The sequence below is a fragment of the Primulina eburnea genome, chromosome 15 (genome assembly GCF_022965805.1).
Source record: "Primulina eburnea isolate SZY01 chromosome 15, ASM2296580v1, whole genome shotgun sequence".
NCBI classification, from domain to species: domain Eukaryota; kingdom Viridiplantae; phylum Streptophyta; class Magnoliopsida; order Lamiales; family Gesneriaceae; genus Primulina; species Primulina eburnea.
The window spans coordinates 11,346,705-11,374,219 of NC_133115.1; the positions used below are offsets into that span (position 1 = coordinate 11,346,705).

At 34.7% G+C, this 27,515-nt stretch overlaps 1 protein-coding gene across 1 annotated transcript; it reads right to left on the minus strand.

Moving 5' to 3' along the window:
* Positions 1 to 22,708: 22,708 nt before the first annotated feature.
* On the minus strand, positions 22,709 to 24,853 carry LOC140815083 (uncharacterized). Its single transcript, XM_073174190.1, has one exon. The coding sequence runs from the start codon at positions 24,459 to 24,461 to the stop codon at positions 23,217 to 23,219; it is 1,245 nt and encodes a 414-aa protein (XP_073030291.1). The 5' UTR covers positions 24,462 to 24,853; the 3' UTR covers positions 22,709 to 23,216.
* Between the last annotated feature and the right edge of the window lie 2,662 nt (positions 24,854 to 27,515).

A 27,515-nucleotide genomic window follows, 5' to 3' on the forward strand; every position in this document is an offset into this window, starting at 1 on the left:
GTGTTAAGCATAATTCAGAGAAAATACTGAGATTAGTTATTTAATTAAAAGCACATGCGTGTCATGCTTATGATATTACACCGTTTGATCTCGTTGATTAGTCGAGCCATAAAATAGGGATGTCAGATCTTTGAAGTTTCTATGTTTGAGACAGGGTCAGGGTAAGAAAAGAGTAAGAATGATTTCGAAAGAACAACAGACAATATCGACAGTAAGGCACACAGTAGTGCGAGACTCGTGAGCTTAATAGCATGAGTCATTGACACCAAGCAGGTGAAACCCCCCTTCATGCACATATGTTGCTTAATATAGGCCTCTACAATGCCACATGTATAATGAAATAAAATTGTGTCTTGACTAACAATTATAACTTTTGACTTAGTGTAAAACGTTAACCTTAAAAGTTTACTCCCAACTCTATTATTCCAATATTACAAAGACATATAGCGAAAATATCAGGCTTCGAACTTCCGAAACAGTGTTGGTAGCCACATGCTCTTATCTCTGAGCTTACATGCCCCACCCATCTCCACTAGATCTGTTTTGTTCCAAACCTATGGGTATTTTTTCATGAAGGCTCGAGGGGGCTGTCCAATGAATCAACGAACCTGTTGTTTCACCTTAATTGTTATTTTAACAAGTCAAATTGTGTGCATTACTCTCAAACGAGATTGGGGCTCCAGCTCCCTCTCTGTAAGGTTGAATTTCCCACAATATTAGTTAGTGGTGAAACGATTTAACTTTTAATGACTGATAAAATATGATGATTTTTAAAAATAAAAATTATATATTTTCCTCATTTAAAAATGGGAGCAATTGCTATTAGCTCGCTCTTGTTATATTTTTTAATTCCCGGTCAAACTAATGGGAAGCTATCAAACAATGAAGCTTTCTAAAAATCCTGGATTACAATAATAAATTGTCAAATGTCAAAACTTATATTTTAAAGAAATTGATATACAGTTTACAAGTGTTCTTAGTGCCTGCATCCTAGGTTTAAATGCTGACTTCCCCTTTAAATAAATATATATAGAGAGCGTATGTACACATGTATTGTAGAACCCGATAAATCAGACAACGTATAAGCCATGCATAATTATTATTATTTTTAAAAAATAATTAAAATGCTTTTTATGCATGAGAGTTTAAATTCATTCTTTTAAAATTGGTTGAGTTATGATTATTTATTATTGGGGAAGTTGGTGAAAAATCCCCAATCAAAACATTTCTTTGGGTTCACTCCCTACCCACAAAATTGTGGTACTATGTCATACAAAATGTGGTACACTTCATGTGGAAATATGGAACACTTCATGTGAAAATGTAGTACTAAAAAAGTACCTAGGGACTGAACACAAAAAAAATCGACGGCAGGGGACTGAAGGCTAATGTAAGGCCCGAAAAATTAATCCGGTTAATCTGAAAAGATTTGGAAATGATTATTATAATCATGGATGATAATTGATATGATTATAAACGGAACGGATCAGATCTCGAGAGCCGGAAGAAGAAATCACATTATGTGTGAAGAATGGGATTGGCGCACATGCGCGACATGTATCGGCGCACATGCGCGAAAATTACAGAAGCATCGGTGCACATGCGCGAGATAAGGCGCGCATATGCGCGACCCGTCCAGAATGATCGGCGCATATGCGCGACTTAAATGGCGCATATGCGCGAGTTGTTATTATGGTCATTGCCGAGACCAGTAGGTCTCGCGCATATGCGCGGGTGATGTCGCGCATATGCGCGAGACGTGTTATGTGAAGGTGTGTGCCACTTGCCTTGCTGCATGCATGGTATGTATATATATATATATATATAGAACTCGTTTATCCTTCAAGATATGCAGAGAAAATCAAGAGTTTGGGGGAGAGTTTTAAATTGTGATCTTAGAATTCAATCTGCGAAGAATCCGTCCGTTCGATTCTAAATCCGACTTCAGTACTGTGTTCCTAGCAACGCAGGCTACAACTGGACGTAAGTTTTGTTACGTTTAAACAAGATTTGAAATTATGATATTGTCAGAATTGAATATGATCCAGATATGATGTTTCTACTACCGTAGATATCGTATAATTGAAGTCAGACTGAAGAACAGATTGTTTATGTATTTGTTATGAATTTCAGAGTTGATTTGATTGAAATTCAATATCAAATTTATGTTATCGTTGAGATTATGAGTTATATCAGTATCGATTATGAGTTCTGGTATTATATATGCGATGTTCAGATTGACGGGGTTATTCAGACTGTATTGCTATGCCGTCAAAACATCGGTTGATTTAGATTGGTCAGATTCAGATATGATTTATATGTCATCGTGATATCGTTGATATGAATCAGATTGTATTTTGTTCAGATATTGATCAGATTATGTACTGAGTTGAGTATTGATCAGAACAGATTGTGAATTGAGTTATTCATTGATACTATGTATTCGGTATTGTCATTTCAGATTTGATATGGACAGATTTGGATACATGTCATCGTCTTCGTCAGACCGGGACGACAAAGGTATAATTCATGTGATATCTGGGAAGATACAACTCAAATCAGATCTCATTTGAGTTTCCCAATGAAATCACATACTTGATTATTGTTTATCTTCTGATATGATTATTATTTGTTTATAGACTTTATATTCAAATCTTTTGGAAATGAGCATGCTTTGTTTACAGATTGTTATACATTGCATTTGAGATAGGAAAGTTTGACAGATAGTCAGACTTCTAGACGTTCGGTGTATCGTTACGTAGGAGCAGACACCCTCCTATTGTAGATTACTCGATACAGCTCAGACCGAAGTCTAGGAATAAGACGTACAGTCACCCCGATTGGGAGGGTAGGTGACAGCCATTGACGTCTTATTCACACCGGGATCCCTAGAGTTATAGTTAAGTCGAGTCTAGACATGATTTGACTAGAACTGCATGCGTTTGTGGATGTGGTTTCATAGACTATGAAACCCATTGTTATTGCTTTCAGTCATGATAGCCTGTTTTTATGATTTGATTTGAGTAGCATGTTTAATTGATTTGTGTTGCATGCTTATTTTGAGCTGATAATAATATATTATGAAATCTAATGTTTTTAAGTTTATTCATGATAGAATATTTATGATTTACTTTATGTATATACATGTTTACCATGCTTTATACTGAGATTTATTCTCACCGGAGTTATCCGGCTGTTGTCTTGTTTTGTATGTGTGCATGACAACAGGTGGGGCTGGATCGAGGTCAAGAGGATGATGAGAGAAGACGAGTTAGCGTGGTGATTCCAGACTTATTGTAGACTGGGTTTTATTACTTGAATTTAGTAAATGAACCTTAGAATTAGTTTGTACAGTATTGTACTTTTATACTGAAATGTAGTTTGTATACACAGATGTATATTATTTAGATTCCATTACCTTCTGCAGATGCATTTTAAAAAGAAAAATTTTTAGACCCTGTTTATCAGAACTGCTAATTAAACCCCAATGATGATTAAGAAGATGATTAGCGTCCGGGTCCCCACAACAGGTGGTATCAGAGCGATAGATCCTTTAGATTGAGATAGTCAGAACTGATAGATCTTTTAGAATGAGATAGTAGAGAATGAGCGGGGTAGATTGAATTGTCTTCCTTGCATGTGATTGCTAGCATGAGATTTATGTCAATGTTGACTGGAATGGTGTGTGCTAGCATGATTTATTGCTTTCTCTATTATATGTTGTTTGTTATCTGAGTTGATTGCAGCATGTAATTGTTAAGCCTGAATCAGAATCGAGTCTGGATCAGAGGTATATGATCAGAGGAGGGCTGAGACAGAATATATAGATTGTATATTAATTTGTTTGATATTCAGATATGCCGCCTCGGAGAATTTCGGAAAAGGGCAGTACTTCGACTGAACAGATAGATGCATCAGAAACTCAGATAGAAATGCAGTTGAAAGAGTTTTAGTTATTTCAGCCGCCGATTCTGAGTGGTACCGAGACGTCTGAAGAGTGTGAGAACTGGTTCGATGACATAGAAATACTGTTCGATTTACTTGGTTGTACAGATGAACAGAGAGTTAAAATGGTGACTAACCAGTTACGAGAAGCCGCCAGAAGTAGGTGGATTACAAGTAAAAGAATGTTAGAACAGAGAGGTACAGTGATTTCGTGGGAAATATTCAGAATTGAATTTTATTGAAGATTTTTCTCAGTTTCGTACCAAGAAGACAAGAAAACAGAGTTTGAGAATTTGAGACAAGGCCAACTGAATATTGAAGAATATGTTGCCAAATTCTCTACTCTACTGCATTTTGCTCCTCAGATAGCTGGAAATGATGAAGCTATAGTAAATCAGTTCATCAGAGGGTTGAATACGGAGGTAGTTGCATTTATGAATCTGCAGCGACCTTACCATTTTGCTGACATCCTGAGTAGAGCGAAGAGAGCTGAGGCGAGTCTGATTAGACAGCTAGGGAGGTTGTGTGTGAAACAACCCCAGACACAGCAATCCCCTCTCCGATTTGATCGAGGCAGTACGAGTGGAAAGCAAGATTTGCTGAAAGCTCGGAAGAAGCCATTCAAGAAGCTAGAAAGCGGTTCATCTAGCTCCAGCGTTTCTGGTCCAAGCCATACTGGAGTGTATTGCAGGAGTTGCGGAGGGAGACATCCCACCGAGCAATGCCAGGGAGTGACTGGTAGATGCAATATTTGTGGACAGCCGGGACACTTTGCTAAAGTCTGTCCCCAGAAGCGTTCCCGAAGATTGTAGGGAACAGAGTTCAATTGAAAACACAGATCCAGAATTCACAACATGTACTATTCTTTATGATTCTATTGCATATGTATTGATATACACTAATGCATTTGTTAAGAATATCTTTGACTGAGTTGCATGGAGATATGCTGTATCTGTTGGGTTTGTATGTACTGTAGTATTGATGTCCTTGCTTGTTGAGGAAATGTTGATATCAGAGATTTCTGTAGAATATTGTATACTACAGTAAGATGAGAATGAAATACAGATAGATTATGATGTACTTGTGTTTCTGATTTGAACGCATTATTGATATGTATATGCTGAACAAGTACAGACATATTGTAGAATTTTTCCAGAAATGGTAAGAGTCAGATCAGAGATGACTGATCAGTGGAGATACCACGATAAGGATTCTAGATTTAGAATTCCTTTGATATCTGTATTGTATATGACTCGATTAGTACAGAAAGGAGCAGATTGCATCCTTATGTATTCAGTAGACCTACTGAAATCGAGTCTTGCATTGGCAGATTCGCCAGTGATATACGAGTTGGATGATATTTGCCTAGATAAGATTTCAGATTTATATGATCTCAAAAAGATAGACTTTAGAAATTGAATGGAGATCAGGTATTGTTTGTATGCTAGATTCAGTACAGAATGATATTGAATATACAGAATAATACATACCGAATTGAAAGAATTGAATATTTGAAGATTGTAGTGAATATTCTGAGAATTAGGATTATTGTATACAGAAATTATTCAGATAAGAATTCCGCTTGAAACAGATTGTATTCAGAGTAAGTGATATCTGAAATTAGTATACAGATTGACCTCGACACAGATGAGGTTGGGATCAGTGATTGAGAATGATACTGATGTCAGAAGATCAGAAATTTCAGAAATGTCAGAAATGTCAGAAATTATTATGTCTGATTTGACAGATTATCTTATTCGATTATTGCTTTATATCTGCTGTGTATTGTGATTGTTCTAAATCAGTATTAACGATATCTTATATTGATTGGGAGCACAGTTTAATTGCAGATGAGATATAGCAGCTGATCAGAATGACCTGAAGATATGTACTAGAACTAGTTGTTTTATGAGTTCACTGAACTCACTAGATCTGTATAGGTTACTGATATTTTGTATCTGATTTGATATTATTGTTGTTTTGAATCCGTATATGATACAGATTGTTGTGAACCATTGAGGATATATATAGTTTAATTGTATCAGAACTGTTTTCGAGAGGTACAGCTATGCAGAAATGCGATCAGAATGTTCAGATCTTGATTGATAATTAGAATGGAGCATCAATCAGAGTAACAGATATATGATTTTGTGTTTTGTATGAAATTGACTAGCTTGTGATATCAGAATGTTTCAGTATTGTATAACAGAATTGATATCGATAGTCAGAGCCGAATACCAGGTAGGTATTTCTTCTTTAATTTTTATTATTAACTGATTGTTACGTCGAGTAGTTCGAAGTTGAAATCACAAATAATGTCATAAATGCGCTGTAGTGACTTCAGTTGTCATGTTGGTGACTGAGAATGTATTATATTCGAACAGACAGTTTTGATATAGCCAGATTAAGGCAGTTGTGACAGATTTGTACTGAAATTTTGGCAGAAATTGTACTGAATTGTACGAATTGTCAACAAATGAAGACAGAAATCAGAAGATTATTACAGATGTGTATGTTTCTGATGAGAAAAGGGGAGTGCATTTTTATGGCTTTCGTAATGAAATTACCGTCATTTTCTCCAGATTGAAATATGATATGATTGTGATTGACAGATTGTTCAATCTATATCTATCAGTTTGTACAAGATGATGTACAAACATGAGCAAATGACACAGATTGATGTCAAAGAAATGATCAGATTGCACAGAATGTGGCAATAAAATGTATCAGATTGTGATTGTGATTCATTTTGCACATATGGCAGAGTATACCATACGTTATTTCGCAAATTTTCACCGATTGACGGATAGCCAGAGTGTACTATCCAGATATGGAAGATATCCAGAGAGCGGTAGTGTGGGATGCTAGCACTAGTAGACATGAGGCATTGTTACTTTATGGGTAATTGTGTGGTGATAGCTATCAAAAGAGTATTGAGATAGTTACAGACGACACATTGTACAGTGAGTACTACATAGTCCTTATAAAGAAGATTCAGAAAGGAATAAAGATAGCTCAGAAATGACAGATTTGATAAACCAACATCGGACGATGATGATTGGTATTGAGAGTGGAAGATTAAATATGTCCTTGAATGGGACAAACAAACTTGATAGCAGCTGATGATAATGATTTGTTATGAGCTGTGGTTTGGTATACACGGATGTTGTATAGCCAGTGTTGCGAAATTGGATTTTCTCAAAGCTATTTTGAGAGATCGAATCGAGAATATAAGATTGAGATTTCAGAATAGATTCATTGAGAGGAGTTTTGATTTAAAACTCTGTATACATTTCTTCTGATATATCTGAATTGATTACTTGCGAGTTCGAGGACGAACTCAGACCTAAGAGGGGGAGAAATGTAAGGCCCAAGAAATTAATCCGGTTAATCTGAAAAGAGTTGGAAATGATTATTATAATCATGGATGATAATTGATATGATTATAAACGGAACGGATCAGATCTCGAGAGCCAGAAGAAGAAATCACATTATGTGTGAAGAATGGGATTGGCGCACATGCGCGACATATATCGGCGCACATGCGCGAAAATTACAGAAGCATCGGCGCACATGCGCGAGATAAGGCGCGCATATGCGCGACCCGTCCAGAATGATCGGCGCATATGCGCGACTTAAATGGCGCATCTACGCGAGTTGTTATTATGGTCATTGCCGAGACCAGTAGGTCTCGCGCATATGCGCGGGTGATGTCGCGCATATGCGCGAGACGTGTTATGTGAAGGTGTGTGCCACTTGCCTTGCTGCATGCATGGTATGTATATATATATATATATATATATATATATATATATATATATACATAGAACTCGTTTATCCTTCAAGATATGCAGAGAAAATCAAGAGTTTGGGGGAGAGTTTTAAATTGTGATCTTAGAATTCAATCTGCGAAGAATCCGTCCGTTCGATTCTAAATCCGACTTCAGTACTGTGTTCCTAGCAACGCAGGCTACAACTGGACGTAAGTTTTGTTACGTTTAAACAAGATTTGAAATTATGATATTGTCAGAATTGAATATGATCCAGATATGATGTTTCTACTACCGTAGATATCGTATAATTGAAGTCAGACTGAAGAACAGATTGTTTATGTATTTGTTATGAATTTCAGAGTTGATTTGATTGAAATTCGATATCAGATTTATGTTATCGTTGAGATTATGATTTATATCAGTATCGATTATGAGTTCTGGTATTATATATGCGATGTTCAGATTGACGGAGTTATTCAGACTGTATTGCTATGCCGTCAAAACATCGGTTGATTTAGATTGGTCAGATTCAGATATGATTTAGATTTCATCGTGATATCGTTGATATGAATCAGATTGTATTTTGTTCAGATATTGATCAGATTATGTACTGAGTTGAGTATTGATCATAATAGATTGTGAATTGAGTTATTCATTGATACTATGTATTCGGTATTGTCATTTCAGATTTGATATGGACAGATTTGGATACAGGTCGTCGTCTTCGTCAGACCGGGACGACAAAGATATAATTCATGTGATATCTGGGAAGATACAACTCAAATCAGATCTCATTTGAGTTTCCCAATGAAATCACATACTTGATTATTGTTTATCTTCTGATATGATTATGATTTGTTTATAGACTTTATATTCAAATCTTTTGGAAATGAGCATGTTTTTTTTACAGATTGTTATACATTGCATTTGAGATAGGAAAGTTTGACAGATAGTCAGACTTCTAGACGTTCGGTGTATCGTTACGTAGGAGCAGACACCCTCCTATTGTAGATTACTCGATACAGCTCAGACCGAAGTCTAGGAATAAGACGTACAGTCACCCCGATTGTGAGGGTAGGTGACAGCCATTGACGTCTTATTCACACCGGGATCCCTAGAGTTATAGTTAAGTCGAGTCTAGACATGATTTGACTAGAACTGCATGCGTTTGTGGATGTGGTTTCATAGACTATGAAACCCATTGTTATTGCTTTCAGTCATGATAGCCTGTTTTTATGATTTGATTTGAGTAGCATGTTTAATTTATTTGTGTTGCATGCTTATTTTGAGCTGATTTCATAGATTATGAAATCTAATGTTTTTAAGTTTATTCATGATAGAATATTTATGATTTACTTTATGTATATACATGTTTACCATGTTTTATACTGGGATTTATTCTCACCGAAGTTATCCGGCTGTTGTCTTGTTTTGTATGTGTGCATGACAACAGGTGGGGCTGGATCGGGGTCAAGAGGATGATGAGAGAAGACGAGTTAGCGTGGTGATTCCAAACTTATTGTAGACTGGGTTTTATTACTTGAATTTAGTAAATGAACCTTAGACTTAGTTTGTACAGTATTGTACTTTTATACTGAAATGTAGTTTGAATACACAGATGTATATTATTTAGATTCCATTACCTTCTGCAGATGCATTTTAAAAAGAAAAATTTTTAGACCCTGTTTATCAGGACTGCTAATTAAACCCCAATGATGATTAAGAAGATGATTAGCATCCGGGTCCCCACAACAGGTGGTATCAGAGCGATAGATCCTTTAGATTGAGATAGTCAGAACTGATAGATCTTTTAGAATGAGATAGTAGAGAATGAGCGGGGTAGATTGAATTGTCTTCCTTGCATGTGATTGCTAGCATGAGATTTATGTCAATGTTGACTGGAATGATGTGTGCTAGCACGATTTATTGCTTTCTCTATTACATGTTGTTTGTTATCTGAGTTGATTGCAGCATGTAATTGTTAAGCCTGAATCAGAACCGAGTCTGGATCAGAGGTATATGATCAGAGGAGGGCTGAGACAGAATATATAGATTGTATATTAATTTGTTTGATATTCAGATATGCCGCCTCGGAAAATTTCGGAAAAGGGCAGTACTTCGGCTGAACAGATAGATGCATCAGAAACTCAGATAGAAATGCAGTTGAAAGAGTTTTAGTTATTTCAGCCGCCGATTCTGAGTGGTACCGAGACGTCTGAAGAGTGTGAGAACTGGTTCGATGACATAGAAATACTGTTCGATTTACTTGGTTGTACAGATGAACAGAGAGTTAAAATGGTGACTAACCAGTTACGAGAAGCCGCCAGAAGTAGGTGGATTACAAGTAAAAGAATGTTAGAACAGAGAGGTACAGTGATTTCGTGGGAAATATTCAGAATTGAATTTTATTGAAGATTTTTCTCAGTTTCGTACCAAGAAGACAAGAAAACAGAGTTTGAGAATTTGAGACAAGGCCAACTGAATATTGAAGAATATGTTGCCAATCTCTACTCTACTGCATTTTGCTCCTCAGATAGCTGGAAATGATGAAGCTATAGTAAATCAGTTCATCAGAGGGTTGAATTCGGAGGTAGTTGCATTTATGAATCTACAGCGACCTTACCATTTTGCTGACATCCTGAGTAGAGCGAAGAGAGCTGAGGCGAGTCTGATTAGACAGCTAGGGAGGTTGTGTGTGAAACAACCCCAGACACAGCAATCCCCTCTCCGATTTGATCGAGGCAGTACGAGTGGAAAGCAAGATTTGCTGAAAGCTCGGAAGAAGCCATTCAAGAAGCTAGAAAGCGGTTCATCTAGCTCCAGCGTTTCTGGTCCAAGCCATACTGGAGTGTATTGCAGGAGTTGCGGAGGGAGACATCCCACCGAGCAATGCCAGGGAGTGACTGGTAGATGCAATATTTGTGGACAGCCGGGACACTTTGCTAAAGTCTGTCCCCAGAAGCGTTCCCGAAGATTGTAGGGAACAGAGTTCAATTGAAAACACAGATCCAGAATTCACAACATGTACTATTCTTTATGATTCTATTGCATATGTATTGATATACACTAATGCATTTGTTAAGAATATCTTTGACTGAGTTGCATGGAGATATGCTGTATCTGTTGGGTTTGTATGTACTGTAGTATTGATGTCCTTGCTTGTTGAGGAAATGTTGATATCAGAGATTTCTGTAGAATATTGTATACTACAGTAAGATGAGAATGAAATAGAGATAGATTATGATGTACTTGTGTTTCTGATTTGAACGTATTATTGATATGTATATGCTGAACAAGTACAGACATATTGTAGAATTTTTCCAGAAATGGTAAGAGTCAGATCAGAGATGACTGATCAGTGGAGATACCACGATAAGGATTCTAGATTTAGAATTCCTTTGATATCTGTATTGTATATGACTCGATTAGTACAGAAAGGAGCAGATTGCATCCTTATGTATTCAGTAGACCTACTGAAATCGAGTCTTGCATTGGCAGATTCGCCAGTGATATACGAGTTGGATGATATTTGCCTAGATAAGATTTCAGATTTATATGATCTCAAAAAGATAGGACTTTAGAAATTGAATGGAGATCAGGTATTGTTTGTATGCTAGATTCAGTACAGAATGATATTGAATATACAGAATAATACATACCGAATTGAAAGAATTGAATATTTGAAGATTGTAGTGAATATTCTGAGAATTAGGATTATTGTATACAGAAATTATTCAGATAAGAATTCCGCTTGAAACAGATTGTATTCAGAGTAAGTGATATCTGAAATTAGTATACAGATTGACCTCGACACAGATGAGGTTGGGATCAGTGATTGAGAATGATACTGATGTCAGAAGATCAGAAATTTCAGAAATGTCAGAAATGTCAGAAATTATTATGTCTGATTTGACAGATTATCTTATTCGATTATTGCTTTATATCTGCTGTGTATTGTGATTGTTCTAAATCAGTATTAACGATATCTTATATTGATTGGGAGCACAGTTTAATTGCAGATGAGATATAGCAGCTGATCAGAATGACCTGAAGATATGTACTAGAACTAGTTGTTTTATGAGTTCACTGAACTCACTAGATCTGTATAGGTTACTGATATTTTGTATCTGATTTGATATTATTGTTGTTTTGAATCCGTATATGATACAGATTGTTGTGAACCATTGAGGATATATATAGTTTAATTGTATCAGAACTGTTTTCGAGAGGTACAGCTATGCAGAAATGCGATCAGAATGTTCAGATCTTGATTGATAATTAGAATGGAGCATCAATCAGAGTAACAGATATATGATTTTGTGTTTTGTATGAAATTGACTAGCTTGTGATATCAGAATGTTTCAGTATTGTATAACAGAATTGATATCGATAGTCAGAGCCGAATACCAGGTAGGTATTTCTTCTTTAATTTTTATTATTAACTGATTGTTACGTCGAGTAGTTCGAAGTTGAAATCACAAATAATGTCATAAATGCGCTGTAGTGACTTCAGTTGTCATGTTGGTGACTGAGAATGTATTATATTCGAACAGACAGTTTTGATATAGCCAGATTAAGGCAGTTGTGACAGATTTGTACTGAAATTTTGGCAGAAATTGTACTGAATTGTACGAATTGTCAACAAATGAAGACAGAAATCAGAAGATTATTACAGATGTGTATGTTTCTGATGAGAAAAGGGGAGTGCATTTTTATGGCTTTCGTAATGAAATTACCGTCATTTTCTCCAGATTGAAATATGATATGATTGTGATTGACAGATTGTTCAATCTATATCTATCAGTTTGTACAAGATGATGTACAAACATGAGCAAATGACACAGATTGATGTCAAAGAAATGATCAGATTGCACAGAATGTGGCAATAAAATGTATCAGATTGTGATTGTGATTCATTTTGCACATATGGCAGAGTATACCATACGTTATTTCGCAAATTTTCACCGATTGACGGATAGCCAGAGTGTACTATCCAGATATGGAAGATATCCAGAGAGCGGTAGTGTGGGATGCTAGCACTAGTAGACATGAGGCATTGTTACTTTATGGGTAATTGTGTGGTGATAGCTATCAAAAGAGTATGAGATAGTTACAGACGACACATTGTACAGTGAGTACTACAGAGTCCTTATAAAGAAGATTCAGAAAGGAATAAAGATAGCTCAGAAATGACAGATTTGATAAACCAACATCGGACGATGATGCTTGGTATTGAGAGTGGAAGATTAAATATGTCCTTGAATGGGACAAACAAACTTGAGAGCAGCTGATGATAATGATTTGTTATGAGCTGTGGTTTGGTATACACGGATGTTGTATAGCCAGTGTTGCGAAATTGGATTTTCTCAAAGCTATTTTGAGAGATCGAATCGAGAATATAAGATTGAGATTTCAGAATAGATTCATTGAGAGGAGTTTTGATTTAAAACTCTGTATACATTTCTTCTGATATATCTGAATTGATTACTTGCGAGTTCGAGTACGAACTCAGACCTAAGAGGGGGAGAAATGTAAGGCCCAAGAAATTAATCCGGTTAATCTGAAAAGAGTTGGAAATGATTATTATAATCATGGATGATAATTGATATGATTATAAACGGAACGGATCAGATCTCGAGAGCCGGAAGAAGAAATCACATTATGTGTGAAGAATGGGATTGGCGCACATGCGCGACATGTATCGGCGCACATGCGTGAAAATTACAGAAGCATCGGCGCACATGCGCGAGATAAGGCGCGCATATGCGCGACCCGTCCAGAATGATCGGCGCATATGCGCGACTTAAATGGCGCATCTATGCGAGTTGTTATTATGGTCATTGCCGAGACCAGTAGGTCTCGCGGGTGATGTCGCATATGCGCGGGTGATGTCGCGCATATGCGCGAGACATGTTATGTGAAGGTGTGTGCCACTTGCCTTGCTGCATGCATGGTATGTATATATATATATATATATATATATATATATATATATATATATATATATATATATATATATATATATATATATATATATATAGAACTCGTTTATCCTTCAAGATATGCAGAGAAAATCAAGAGTTTGGGGGAGAGTTTTAAATTGTGATCTTAGAATTCAATCTGCGAAGAATCTGTCCGTTCGATTCTAAATCCGACTTCAGTACTGTGTTCCTAGCAATGCAGGCTACAACTGGACGTAAGTTTTGTTACGTTTAAACAAGATTTGAAATTATGATATTGTCAGAATTGAATATGATCCAGATATGATGTTTCTACTACCGTAGATATCGTATAATTGAAGTCAGACTGAAGAACAGATTGTTTATGTATTTGTTATGAATTTCAGAGTTGATTTGATTGAAATTCGATATCAGATTTATGTTATCGTTGAGATTATGAGTTATATCAGTATCGATTATGAGTTCTGGTATTATATATGCGATGTTCAGATTGACGGGGTTATTCAGACTGTATTGCTATGCCGTCAAAACATCGGTTGATTTAGATTGGTCAGATTCAGATATGATTTAGATTTCATCGTGATATCGTTGATATGAATCAGATTGTATTTTGTTCAGATATTGATCAGATTATGTACTGAGTTGAGTATTGATCAGAACAGATTGTGAATTGAGTTATTCATTGATACTATGTATTCGGTATTGTCATTTCAGATTTGATATGGACAGATTTGGATACAGGTCATCGTCTTCGTTAGACCGGGACGACAAAGATATAATTCATGTGATATCTGGGAAGATACAACTCAAATCAGATCTCATTTGAGTTTCCCAATGAAATCACATACTTGATTATTGTTTATCTTCTGATATGATTATGATTTGTTTATAGACTTTATATTCAAATCTTTTGGAAATGAGCATGTTTTTTTTACAGATTGTTATACATTGCATTTGAGATAGGAAAGTTTGACAGATAGTCAGACTTCTAGACGTTCGGTGTATCGTTACGTAGGAGCAGACACCCTCCTATTGTAGATTACTCGATACAGCTCAGACCGAAGTCTAGGAATAAGACGTACAGTCACCCCGATTGTGAGGGTAGGTGACAGCCATTGACGTCTTATTCACACCGGGATCCCTAGAGTTATAGTGAAGTCGAGTCTAGACATGATTTGACTAGAACTGCATGCGTTTGTGGATGTGGTTTCATAGACTATGAAACCCATTGTTATTGCTTTCAGTCATGATAGTCTGTTTTTATGATTTGATTTGAGTAGCATGTTTAATTTATTTGTGTTGCATGCTTATTTTGAGCTGATTTCATAGATTATGAAATCTAATGTTTTTAAGTTTATTCATGATAGAATATTCATGATTTACTTTATGTATATACATGTTTACCATGTTTTATACTGGGATTTATTCTCACCGGAGTTATCCGGCTGTTGTCTTGTTTTGTATGTGTGCATGACAACAGGTGGGGCTGGATCGGGGTCAAGAGGATGATGAGAGAAGACGAGTTAGCGTGGTGATTCCGGACTTATTGTAGACTGGGTTTTATTACTTGAATTTAGTAAATGAAATTTAGACTTAGTTTGTACAGTATTGTACTTTTATACTGAAATGCAGTTTGTATACACAGATGTATATTATTTAGATTCCATTACCTTCTGCAGATGCATTTTAAAAAGAAAAATTTTTAGACCTTGTTTATCAGAACTAATAATTAAACCTCAATGATGATTAAGAAGATGATTAGCGTCCGGATCCCCACAGCTAATTTCCCGTTTATTTTATGCAGTAGTTTAAGTTTATCTTTTCAGATAAATAAGCGAGGCCGGACTGGAATCGGAGTATTGAGATAAATTTTAATAATAAGAAAATATTTTTAGACTTAATTTAAGATAAAGAATAATTTATTTTAAGGTAAAAGAAGGTTTAATGATTTATTTAAATTAATTGGATAAGTTAGTAAATAAATTCTTTTATGTCCAATAATTTAATTAAAAGCCTAAATTAAAATGTGTGACCAATTGAGATAAATTAATCTAGGCTTATTTTATTTAAGAAATTGTAAATTAACATGTTAGTAATTTATTTTAAGCATTAGCCATGCATACAAGAAAATTATTATCCCAAACTAATTTATTATTTCACTAAAATACATAATTAGAGTTTAAAACTTTAAAGAGTTAAAACTCATAATTAAGCAATATTTTTCCCCCAATTATCCATCAAATTTTCGGCCACTTTCTTGGTAGATTTAATTAAGTTTGACAACTCACCAACTTTGATTCCTTTCCTTATCCCTTTCTTGGTAGATAATCCTTTCATTTTAATCACCAATAATTAATGATTTAAGCAATATTTCTACCTTAATTTGAAAGATAGAAGTCGGCCACAACCTCCATTAAATCAAATCAAATCACACCTCATTCCTTATCTATCAAACGCTAGGATAGAAAGATTGGTTGGCCATTTCAAATCTACATTTATCTTGCAAACATTCCCTTCACTTCCTAGCCTTCTCTCCCTCACCATTCCACCGAAATTTCAGAGTAAAAACCTTCAGAAAATCGTGAGCAACAAGAGAGAATTAAGAGAGAAAACAAGAAAGTAAAGCAACTTCGTCTCCTCCGCGCCGTGTCGTCGTATAATTTGTTTCTTTTCAAACAAAAGAATCCAAGGCATGTCTATATTATTCTTTTCTCTTCAATCAAGTCATATACATTTTTTTAAACCATAGTTGTTCTTAAATTTTGAAGCAAAACCGAAAACATGGACAGCAACTTTCGAAATTATTGTGCAGATTTTCGGCTCTTTCCTTGTGCCTTCACGGTTTTGTTGTTTTTGATGATTTCAGGGGTTGGCTCAATTCCAGGCAACCAAGTCTGTATCTAGGCATGTACTAGGGTGAGTTTGGATCATGTTGGTCCATTAGTTCAAGTCCCCAACCTGCTGGATTCAAGACTTGACAGCAACTCCACCATAGTTGCAAGTTGAGTCTCGAAATTCTGTTTTTTTGATTGTTCAAGAAGGTTCGAATCTTGGTTGGCTTTTGGGCCTGTAACCATGGTTAGGACCTTTCCTTAGCATGTCTAGGATATGACCAAGATGACCTTTCATGGCTTGGTTCATGGTCCCATCGGTTTTAAAACAAACAACACAAGACAGCCCCTTCGGTTTTCATTTTCGAGTTTCTGTGAGTAGTTTCGAATTTGAGGATGTTGGGTGGATCTTGTTTGGCTTCTAGCCCTTAGCAATGGTTCACACAATACCTCATGATGTCTAGATCAAGCCATGGTCGATCTCAAGACCATTGGAATGACCAAGACAACAAGTGAAACAATACACCCCACGCGTGCTCAATGGCGTCTCGGGTGGAGCTTTGGATTTGTCGTAGGTGTTTGTTTGGATTGTGGTTGGCCTAGGTCCCTTAGCCATGGTTCAAACCATACCTTAGGATGTTGGGAAGAGGCTCTGGTCGGCGGTTCAAGCCCCAATGGCCAATAGCCTCGTAAACGAAGCGATGCAAGCACAGTTGCTGCCGCTTGAATTTTACAGCAACTTTGCTGCGGTTCAGTGGTCATGTACGAGTTCTTGGTTGGCTTTTAGCCTATGGTCTCAGACTGGACAGTACCTCATTGAGTTAGGAATGTCATGTTTTTGGTTGTTTGTGATTTGGTTAAGTTTAGAGGTCGTACGAGAATTTACAGTGCAATGTGCCAAAGTGACTCTCGAAAGAGCGTTTCATGATTTTGGCCTCCATGCACAATTTTCGGGTATTACAGCCCTTGGTATTTGTTTTCCAGTATTTTAGGTGTATTTTAATCATGGCTAAATGATGTTTTACGAAGCCATGGTTGAATATTAAATTTGTTGGACGTAATTGTCTCGTTTTTGGTTCGGTTATGATATGTTGGTCAAGTTGAGTTTAATTGCATGTTTCTCACATTAGAATTAGGTCACATCGAGCCTGAGAACGATCCAACCCATTTGTTAAAGACAGGATTATAATTATATTACGAGCATAAAATATAAAAAGTTTTTTTTTGAAATATATGCGATATGTCTTGTGGCCACCTCACGCTTATGGGATTATTACTTCACCCGGTGACTTACGATCGGTTCATGTTCATGTATGGGTACGGATATCCAGTCCAAAGGCTGTGATGATCTCTACCGCCCAGTATATGATATGCTATTTTATGACTGGGCTCTATCAAGCAAACATTTTACGTACGATTTTCAGTTATGCACCTATTTATAATTATCCATGACACGATTTTCACGTTACGCTTTATGATACGATATTTTTATGTTATGCCAAATTTTATGATATATTTTACTTGTTATTCACGATATATGCATGATGAGTCTTTAGACTCACTAGACTTGATTGTTGTAGGTACTGATGAGGTCGAGGCCGAGGGCGGGGACCAGTGAGCTAGCTTGGGTCGGCAGTAGTAGGAACCCGAGGACCTCATGTTTCAGTTTATTTATCATTTTTATGCTCAAACTCATTTTGTCTTGTTGAAATATTTTTAAGCGATTGTTTTGAAACAGTATTTACTTTCGCTGCTATTTTGACATTTAAACCTTTTTATCAGTTTATTTTATGAATGAGGCAAGTTATTTACTTTTAAAGGAAAATTTTAAATTATTCCGTAAATTTTCAAATATGAAATATGGGCCTTTACATGTATATGATGGAGAGCGTATGTACATGTGTTATAGTGTATTTCTTTACGTATATTAATTTGATAATAAGTATATAAATTTACATTTAAATATAATTATGTGTATCATTTCAAATACATTATTCAGGAACTTGAATATTTATTCAAATATAATTTAAAATATTTAAATTATTATTTTACAATATTTAATTTAATAATTATTAATGTACTTGCTGTATATTATTTGTAACAATTTTTAAAAAATAAATTTTATTAAGAATATAAAAATAATTTATGTATAGTTTGAACAAAATTAAGTAATACATATACTAAATTTGAATGTTGTTTATAAATATTCATAAATATTTATCGTGTTAATTTTTAATTTAATAACAAATTTTATTACAAATTTATATGTATTATTTAAACTACTAATAATATGTAATATATTATACTTTAATTATTAATTTAATATTATGCTTAATTTTTAATATTTTTAAGTAATGTAAATATATGCCTACATCTTAAAATATTTTATTTACATCAATATTTAATATAAATTAATATAGATCTTACGTGTATTACTATTAAAGATGATTTATTTTGTAGGTAATTAATGTATGTTATAAATATTTTTTCAAAAATAACCATTAAATTTAAGTCAAAATCACCAATTTATTGTACGCTAAAATGGATAACAATGATAGAACTTAGATGTATCATAGGATGGAGAATGTGTTCTTATCTCGGGAAGTATTATATTGGTGTAAAGTCATTTGTTGCAATTGCCTCGAGTCATCCCGAAACTTATTTTAGCGACGGTTTTTTAAAATCAATGTCGCTAAAACATTCGCTAATGGTCAATGATGACCGATATAAGGACGAAATTTAAAACGTCACTAATACTGTCGTTAATGAACCGTCGCTAACCGTTTTTTTTTAGTGGTGCGAGAGTATTCAGTAAACATTTGATAAATAGTTATGAATTCGATTCTTTCTACCGACACTTTCTTTGGTAACCCTGTCACACGTGATTTGTCCAATGCGTTTTACTTGATTAACGTGAATTACAGACTACGCCACACGATGGTTTATTCAATTCACATTGAAAATAATGACTATAGTTAATATTATCAATTTATCATGGGGAAAAAAGGGGCAACAGGCATGACATCAATGTTGGGCATGACTTTTTATCTGTAGCCATCCACCCACCAAATCACAAGATATTTGCAAATATTTTTATTATATTTTTCGGACAATTTTTAACCACGTCATTATCCTAATTATCACCCTGATTAAATATCTTGACGCAATTAGATTATGTCAAAGGTCGGTTAATGGCCCCACTTTTGCACACCCTTGAATTTTTATGATTATAGATTAGTATATGACATATTAATGGTCACAAAAAAAATTTATTTTCGTGTTTGTACTTGGAGCTATAAAAATAAGTTGTTTGAATTCAAATTAATCTTAAATTAAAGTTCATAATTGAACTCATCTCTTTTAATTTGAGCTATGTCAATCCAGTTCTCGAATTTAAGTTCAGGTTCGTAAATTTGTTTAAATATGTGATAGTTAAAAATTTCAGTTTGTTTGTTTGTTTTTTTAAAAAAATTAGTCATTTTTTCGACATTATGCTGACATTGCACAAATATGGTTTTTATATGTATAATGTCATATCAGCATTCTCAATGAGAAGTAACAAAAATTGCAAAAAAACAAATATATCACTAAGATTGAAATTTGATAACATCGAATTCCAAAATTGTAAGAAAAAAAAAAACACAATAAACAAAAAATGTAAATACAATAACGGAAAAAATTTGAATTAAATTGGTATCTTCCTTTGGTTAAATAAACAATAAAATATCAATAAATACATTAAAGTTCTTATTGGATAAAATAATTGATCTCTAACTCGATTGGAAGAATTTGGATTAGAGTCGGTTGTTAGTTATAATTATAACTAAAAATTAATTTGTCTCAAAAGCTTACAATGCAGCTCATGAAATTAGAATTTTTTCAATTTTAAATCTAATGTTTTAAAGCATTTGGATAAGAAAGGGTGAAAGGGAAAAATGGATTTAAGAATTGATACTCAAGAGAAATTTAAGATCTGATTCCAGTAAGTGTCACTAGTCCAGACGCAGGTTTCAAAATTGTCTCGAGCCTGAAATCACGAATAAGACCATTAGAAGGGGGCATGAGGGTGTCTTGGTGTAGCCTCTCCGACGCTCAAGTTAGAGGCTGAAGATATAAGTGGCGAGCAGCTAAGGATGTCACTGAAAAACAATACATAGTGAATGAATTATCGTACGCTCAAACTTGGTATTTATAGGAGAATACATGAGCCCTTGATGAGTCTGTCTTTCATTTGGGCTAGAGATAAATCGAGGATAGTGGGCACGCCGAGGGTAGTGTGTCCATCGATGTGGTATCAAGAATGTTTCAAGTTATACAAGTAAATATTAAGGTTATTTTTATAATTTTAAAAAAGTTATATGATATTGAAATTTATGCCATCTACTGGGATTTGTATTTTACAAGATGTTTCGAATTTTCCAAATATTCAAATTAGAAGAATATAGAACACTGTGGTCATTTGGTGATTTGGTAATGGAAAGTTTTTCCTAATAATGGAAAATAGAGTAGAATTTTACGCAAAATATATATGTTTAAAAAATAATCATATAGACATTTAAGGTAAATTTTTTTTCTAAAAAAAAAGGTAGAGAGAAAAGGGTATTTTGTCTTTTGAACTTGAAATCACGTCTCAAATTTATAATATCGATGTCAAATGAATTACGAGTTATCGGCAATTGAATGTGAAGTTTGTTGATTCATTAATAATAGTTTCAAGCATCAACTTCAGTTTTTAAAAAATATTACATTGAGAATGAAGTTATATTTTTAAGAAGTCTGTTGCCTCCCCCATATTGTGGTTCTCGTTGTCTTGGTCGTTAACGTGACATTGAATAATATATAATCTTCAAGAAAAATCGGTTGAAAACTGAAGCATCTAACTTGTTTGTTCTAATATATTAACTAATCATATTTGACCACTCCCATTATATTATATATTATATTAAGATGAGAGAAGAGCCGGGTGTGATCTCTACCATATTGGGCTATTGGCCTATTATGAGCACATCTCTTGGCGAAACGTGGAATGCCTATTGAATTTGAAGTTTTGTTGTTTTATATATTAATGTTATAATTGATAATAATATTCAACTCTAGTATTTTAAGTTGACAGTTTAAACGTCGTTTATTGATTGTTCTTCTAAATCATTGCTCTCTCAATAGTTGCACTAAATATGGATTGAATGAGTGACTGACTTTAATACCAATTGTAGGATAAAATTTAGTTGTTTTATCAAAAATTATAGCAGGTGGTAACGATACAACTCTAATCTTTTAAACCGTTCAGCATAAACATCATAAGTCGATTATTCTCCTAACATAAACAATTAAAACGACGAAAGTCCCATTAAACAAATTCACAACTCAAGCTCAATACATCTACTACAAAGTCGAATCCAGTAGAATGGACTCGAAAAGCTGTGGGAATGCAGGGATTAGTCATGCGTATCAGTTCTTTGCTAAAATGTGGGAAGATGGCCTGGAAATCTCTATTGACGAAATGGTTCGTCTTCCCAAAACACAGGTTTGCACTTTGATTATTTGCACATAACAAGTTTCTTATTCGGGATCGACTTGCGTATGTCACAGATAAATCATGTGTGCTGTGCAATGCGGACATGGAGTCTTTTACCCATCTTTTTTTCAATTACAATGTCTCAAGAACAATTTGGGAAGGAATTCGTGTGTGGCTTGGAATGAAGAAAATCATGGCATCGTCGATGGTCGTGCTCAAAGCTTTTAGAGGTGATTACCGAGGTAACTCCATTCTAAATAAGATGATATGTGTAGCAATTGCAGTTATAGTGTATGGAATGCGAGAAACAGAGTTGTGTTCGAAAATGAGAAGCCGGAGGTGGAACCCATTATCAAAAAATCAAAATTTTAAGTTTTACTTGTATTAATAGGATTTGTCTGTTGTGGACATCATTATGATAGCTAAGGTCTTCTCAATGTCCGTGTAGTTGTATTTATACTATATTTCTATATTTATTAATGAAACTCATATCATTATATATATATATATATATATATGTATATATATATATATATATATATATATATATATTTTTTTTTTTCAAAACCATTAAAAATGATTATTGATATGACCAACTTATTTCAAACTTAAAAGTTTCTTTTTTTAATCCAAGAAGCAAGCAAGGAGGAAACAACTTAACAAGCTACAAACACAAAGACAATGTAAAAGAAACTTCTAATTTCCATCATTTGAGATTACAAAAAACAGATCTAATGATGGATTTTTCATCACTTTGGAGACCATAAAACCCTCTCCTCTGTGATCCATGATACCCCTGAATTGAACTTCTACCAATTCATTACATCAGACACTGCAAAATGGCCTAAAATATGCAGCCTTCTGCAGGTCATGCCATGCCATGCCATGCAAAGGGATGAACTAACATTCCAATCCCATAAAGATTACAAGAAAAACGCGCAATCGTCATTAAACCATCGAAAAATAGTGAGAGAGGAGGAGGAAGAAGGTGAAAGTATAAGAGAGTAAGAATTTGAGAGGCGATTGATGTTCTATAAAAAAACACAGAAAGAGAAAAGTTCAGAATCATGGATGAGTGTGGATGGCAACAATCAGATGAAACTCGGAAAACTTGTACTTTTCCCGAAAATCTTCCAAAGTTTGTCGATTGCGATGAGTATGTAACGTGTGTGCCTCTTAAAACTAACGTAATTTAATCTTGATCTTTGCAAGAGAAAGGATCCATAGGACATGAGGAAGGGGGAGGAGAAGAATGAGGAGGAAGAAAAGAAGATGAATCCTTATTTTCTTGATGATCTTGAGAATCAATGTTTTGAGAAGAATCTTGTTGATGAATACTGTCAAAGGGAAGATTAGGAGTTGTTAAAAGATGGTCATCCCAAACCGGACTCATCGGAACATAACCAGCCGATGAGGTATTGAACCAAGCTTCATTCATATCTCCCCAAACCAGTTCAGAAGATGGCGAAATGTCCCCATCTCCGGCGAAGTTCTCCACATTTTCTTGAGCAATATCGCTCCCACTCAATCCGAATCCGGAATTATAGTCAGCTTGATCAACCTGTTGTTGTTCTTGATCCGAAACTTGAGAGTTCGAGAATCCTTGAACTGGTTCAGGCTGAGATACAGTCCCAACCGTGGCTCCTTCATGGGAGGTTGAAGTTGCTGCCGCTGCTGATTCGGTCTCTTTCCCGAGAAACCGTTCCGGGAAATTCAGCTTCGCATTCTCTCCTCTCAACTTAAACGCCTCACGATCATAGGCCATGGCTGCATCCTCTGCTGTATCAAATGTGCCGAGCCAAAGGCGGGTCCTGTTTCGAGGAAGACGAATTTCCGCAACCCATTTGCCCCAATGCCTTTGCCTCACACCCCTGTAGAGTTTTGTAGCCGCGAGGGGTGCCATCGGAGGCCTATACAACGTCGTCCCGTCTCGCCCCATCCTGTTCATCATCATCATCATTCTATTTCTTGGACTCAAATTCAATGCACCACTCCAGTACTGCAACAGCTGCTGCTGCGCATCCCCTGCAAAATATGGCGGGAACGTGAAATTCTGAAGCTGATGAGTACTCTGTGACGCGAAGGAAATCATTTGCTGCTGCTGTTGAAGAAGATTCTGCTGCGGCGGAGGAAGGAACGGGCTTGAATTCGATGGCAGGTGGATACTTGTTGGAGAATGATCAAATGCAAATGGAAAAATAATTCTTGAAGATGGAGGTTGAGTAGGTATTGCAAGAGGAGCCGTGGATAAAGCAGGCTGCGCGGCTTGCTGAGTCGAAGAAGAAGACGAGACATTTTGGCTGGCCTTCTTACGAGGCCTATTCGACATGGAAACTTCATCAAAAACAGTCTTCCGTTCAAATTCTTTGCCTTTTTCCCTTCGATTTGATTCTTCGCCATATATTTTGGATTTTCCTTTGCCTTTAGTTGCTTCCATTTACGAGAATATAACAGCAAACTTGGTCAGAAACAAATATAGATATATATTCAACGCCGCTCGCCCACTGGAATAAAAGAGCACCAAAATCAAGAAAAATTCGGAATCAAGGATGAAATCAGAAAAGTCCGAAAAATCTGAAGAACCCCAGATGCTAAAACTTACTGGGAAATTGAGAGAACAACAATTCTTTCTGTTTAACAAAACTCAGAACGAATCTCTAACGGCTAAACGTCTACCAGAGGGTATCAGTGGATTAAAACACAGAGAGCGAGCGGCTTAAGGAACCAGAGCAAATTCAAAATTTTTGTGAATATTTCAATGATTTAGTGTTTGAAAGGGTGTATTTGAAGATTGTTTAATGGCGAAGAGAGCAGAAAACTCGAGAAAATTGTTGGAAGCCAAATGGCCGAGTGAAGAACTGGGTTTATAAGAGCTCGGGAAAAGGTTCGATGTATTGGGCCCCCACGCGCTCTGCTTGCGTTCCTTCTAATCTACTGCTTGTTTCTAATATTAAACAATACTTTATTATTATTTTTTGTCATATTAAATTTTTTTCCGGATGTCCTTTTTTATTTTCTTTTTCAGTGTTATTACTTATTATTATGATTTATGTGTAATAAATTGTAGATTTAGTTATTCTTTTATTTTTTAAAAAATTATTTGGTATTTGAGTTATTTATTTTTTTCTTTTTTTGGCCAATCCATACATTAACACTACGATGTAAGTGAGACCATGAGATGGTTTGATTTGACTAATCGACCCAAAGATTACATATAAAAAAATTAGATTTTATTACGCTTTGTGTTTTTGTTTTTTTTTAAAGTTGTTGGATGTTATTCATTCAAAAATTCACTGCGGCCACCAATCTAGATTTGAACACAAGTTCGAAATGAAGCTCTCGAAAATGTCTAACACATACAAAAATAGTTTCTCTACGATCTATAACATGAAAGTCATAAGATATCAATACTATCGAGTCAGATTGGATATCTGTATAATAAAATTGATTGTTTCATAAAAGTTTTTGAGTAGGTCTCTTGTAAAACGGTCTCAGAAATCTTTATCTATGAGACGGGTCAACCATATCGATATTCACAATAAAAAATAATACTCCTAGCATAAAAAAGTAATAATTTTTCATGGATGACCCAAACAAGATATCTATCTCACAAAATACGATCCGTGAGATCGTCTCACACAAGTTTTTGTCAAAGTTTTTTGCGATACTATATGATTTTAATATAAAAATTAATTTAACCAATAACAAAAAACTGAAAAAATAATTTACGAAAAACAAACAGATCTTGAAGCCAAGACTAATCAAAATAGTTAAATTAACTAAACAAAGCAATGTTCCTAGTGAAAACAAGATTGAATTTTGAGGATGATCGATCAAATTATAATTTTCGAACCTAATCTTTTCATAGCTTTTTAATCATCAATTACATGAGGTTCAAGTTTGTTTTGTTAACAAACATCAAAACTATATATGATTCTTCGTTAATTTGAGTGAAAAAAAAAACACTTGGTGCCTGGGATGTTATATGATTTAATTAAAACTAGTTACTCTGCACACGCGTTGCGTGTGTACAATCTTTTTTATCATTATCGATGGACTAAAGTAAAAAGTGACAAATTATGGAGGGACTAAATTGATATTTGAATGATTGAAATAAAAAAATAAAAATAAAAGTGTGTGTTGAAATTTAAAAAAAAACAAAAAACAAAAGTGTAATATTAGTAGCATATAAGGGTAAAACTGGAAAAAAAAGATGGTGTCCTCCTTGGCAGTTTTTATAAGGTGCTCAGCCTTAATATAATAGTACAGATATTAGAGTTGTATCATACCGCTAACTATAACTTTTACTAAAACAACTATCACTTGATCTACTATTAATATTAGAATCAAGATGCAAGTATATGATTATCATCGATCGTAAGAAATATAATTATTATTATAAGAAATATTGTTGGAGAACGATAAATCTCTCTGCTGAGAGAGCAGGGGTGGATCTAGGATTTGGACACTGGGGGGCCGCTTAGTTTATTTTACGACGGTTTTTGAGAAAACCGTCGCTATATGGCGACGGTTATAAGAAACCGTCGCGGAGTTTGCGACGGTTTCCGTCACAACCGTCGCTAAGCAAAAAAAAAAAAAGAGGGATCAGGTTTCGAAATCGGGTGGAGCAAATGTTATAATTGGCTTTAGCCACTGAGATATATGGACGTATCATTCATTTTGGGGGGCATGTATATATATATTTGTTTATATATTTAGTTTAAAAAAAATTAATATATATTAAAATTTTTTTAAAATTTTTTGGTTCGCCCTACACTAAATCCGCCCCTGTGAGAGAGCGATGAACACGTGACACCTCAGCAGCTGTACAATTTCAAATATTAGAGTTACATTAAGATTTTGATCATAAATCATCACCAAAATTAAAATCGAAATTTATTTCAATAAAATTCACATTTGGCATCGTACATATTAAGAATAATGAACTTAAACTTCTTGCTTAATATATTTAATTAAATCAATAAATACATGAAATTTTTTATAACATCTATAAAAAAGTACTAAATTTATATATAAATTAAATTAGTGGTGTGACGAAGATAAGTCATAAAGCATATTAAATACTCTAATTGTCGGAAGCCTAGACCCAACTTAAATTTGGAACTATACATAAATCATTCTCGCATAGATATTTTTTTTTAAAAAAAACCCTATAAATTGAGTTTAAAATAACATATTTAACTATAAACTTTTTTGTGATCGATTTAACCATAACTATATAAATTGTAAATATATCCAACTAATACACATTATTTTAATCTGCTGTGGCACAAACAGTACCGTGGATAATTTAAACAACGTTCGTTCCGTACGACGTTAATTTATTATAATTATATTAAAATATATAAAATTGAAAGTCAACCACCTAAGTTTGGATAATAACTTCCAAAATCTTATTCAAGCTCGCAGACGCTACAGGACTTTTAAACATAATATAAGATTAAATATCAAATGACCGAAATGCCCTTCA

Excerpts from the sequence above, each read along its gene's own strand:
- LOC140815083 (XM_073174190.1), bottom strand. The coding sequence starts at position 24,461 with ATGGAAGCAACTAAAGGCAAAGGAAAATCCAAAATATATGGCGAAGAA.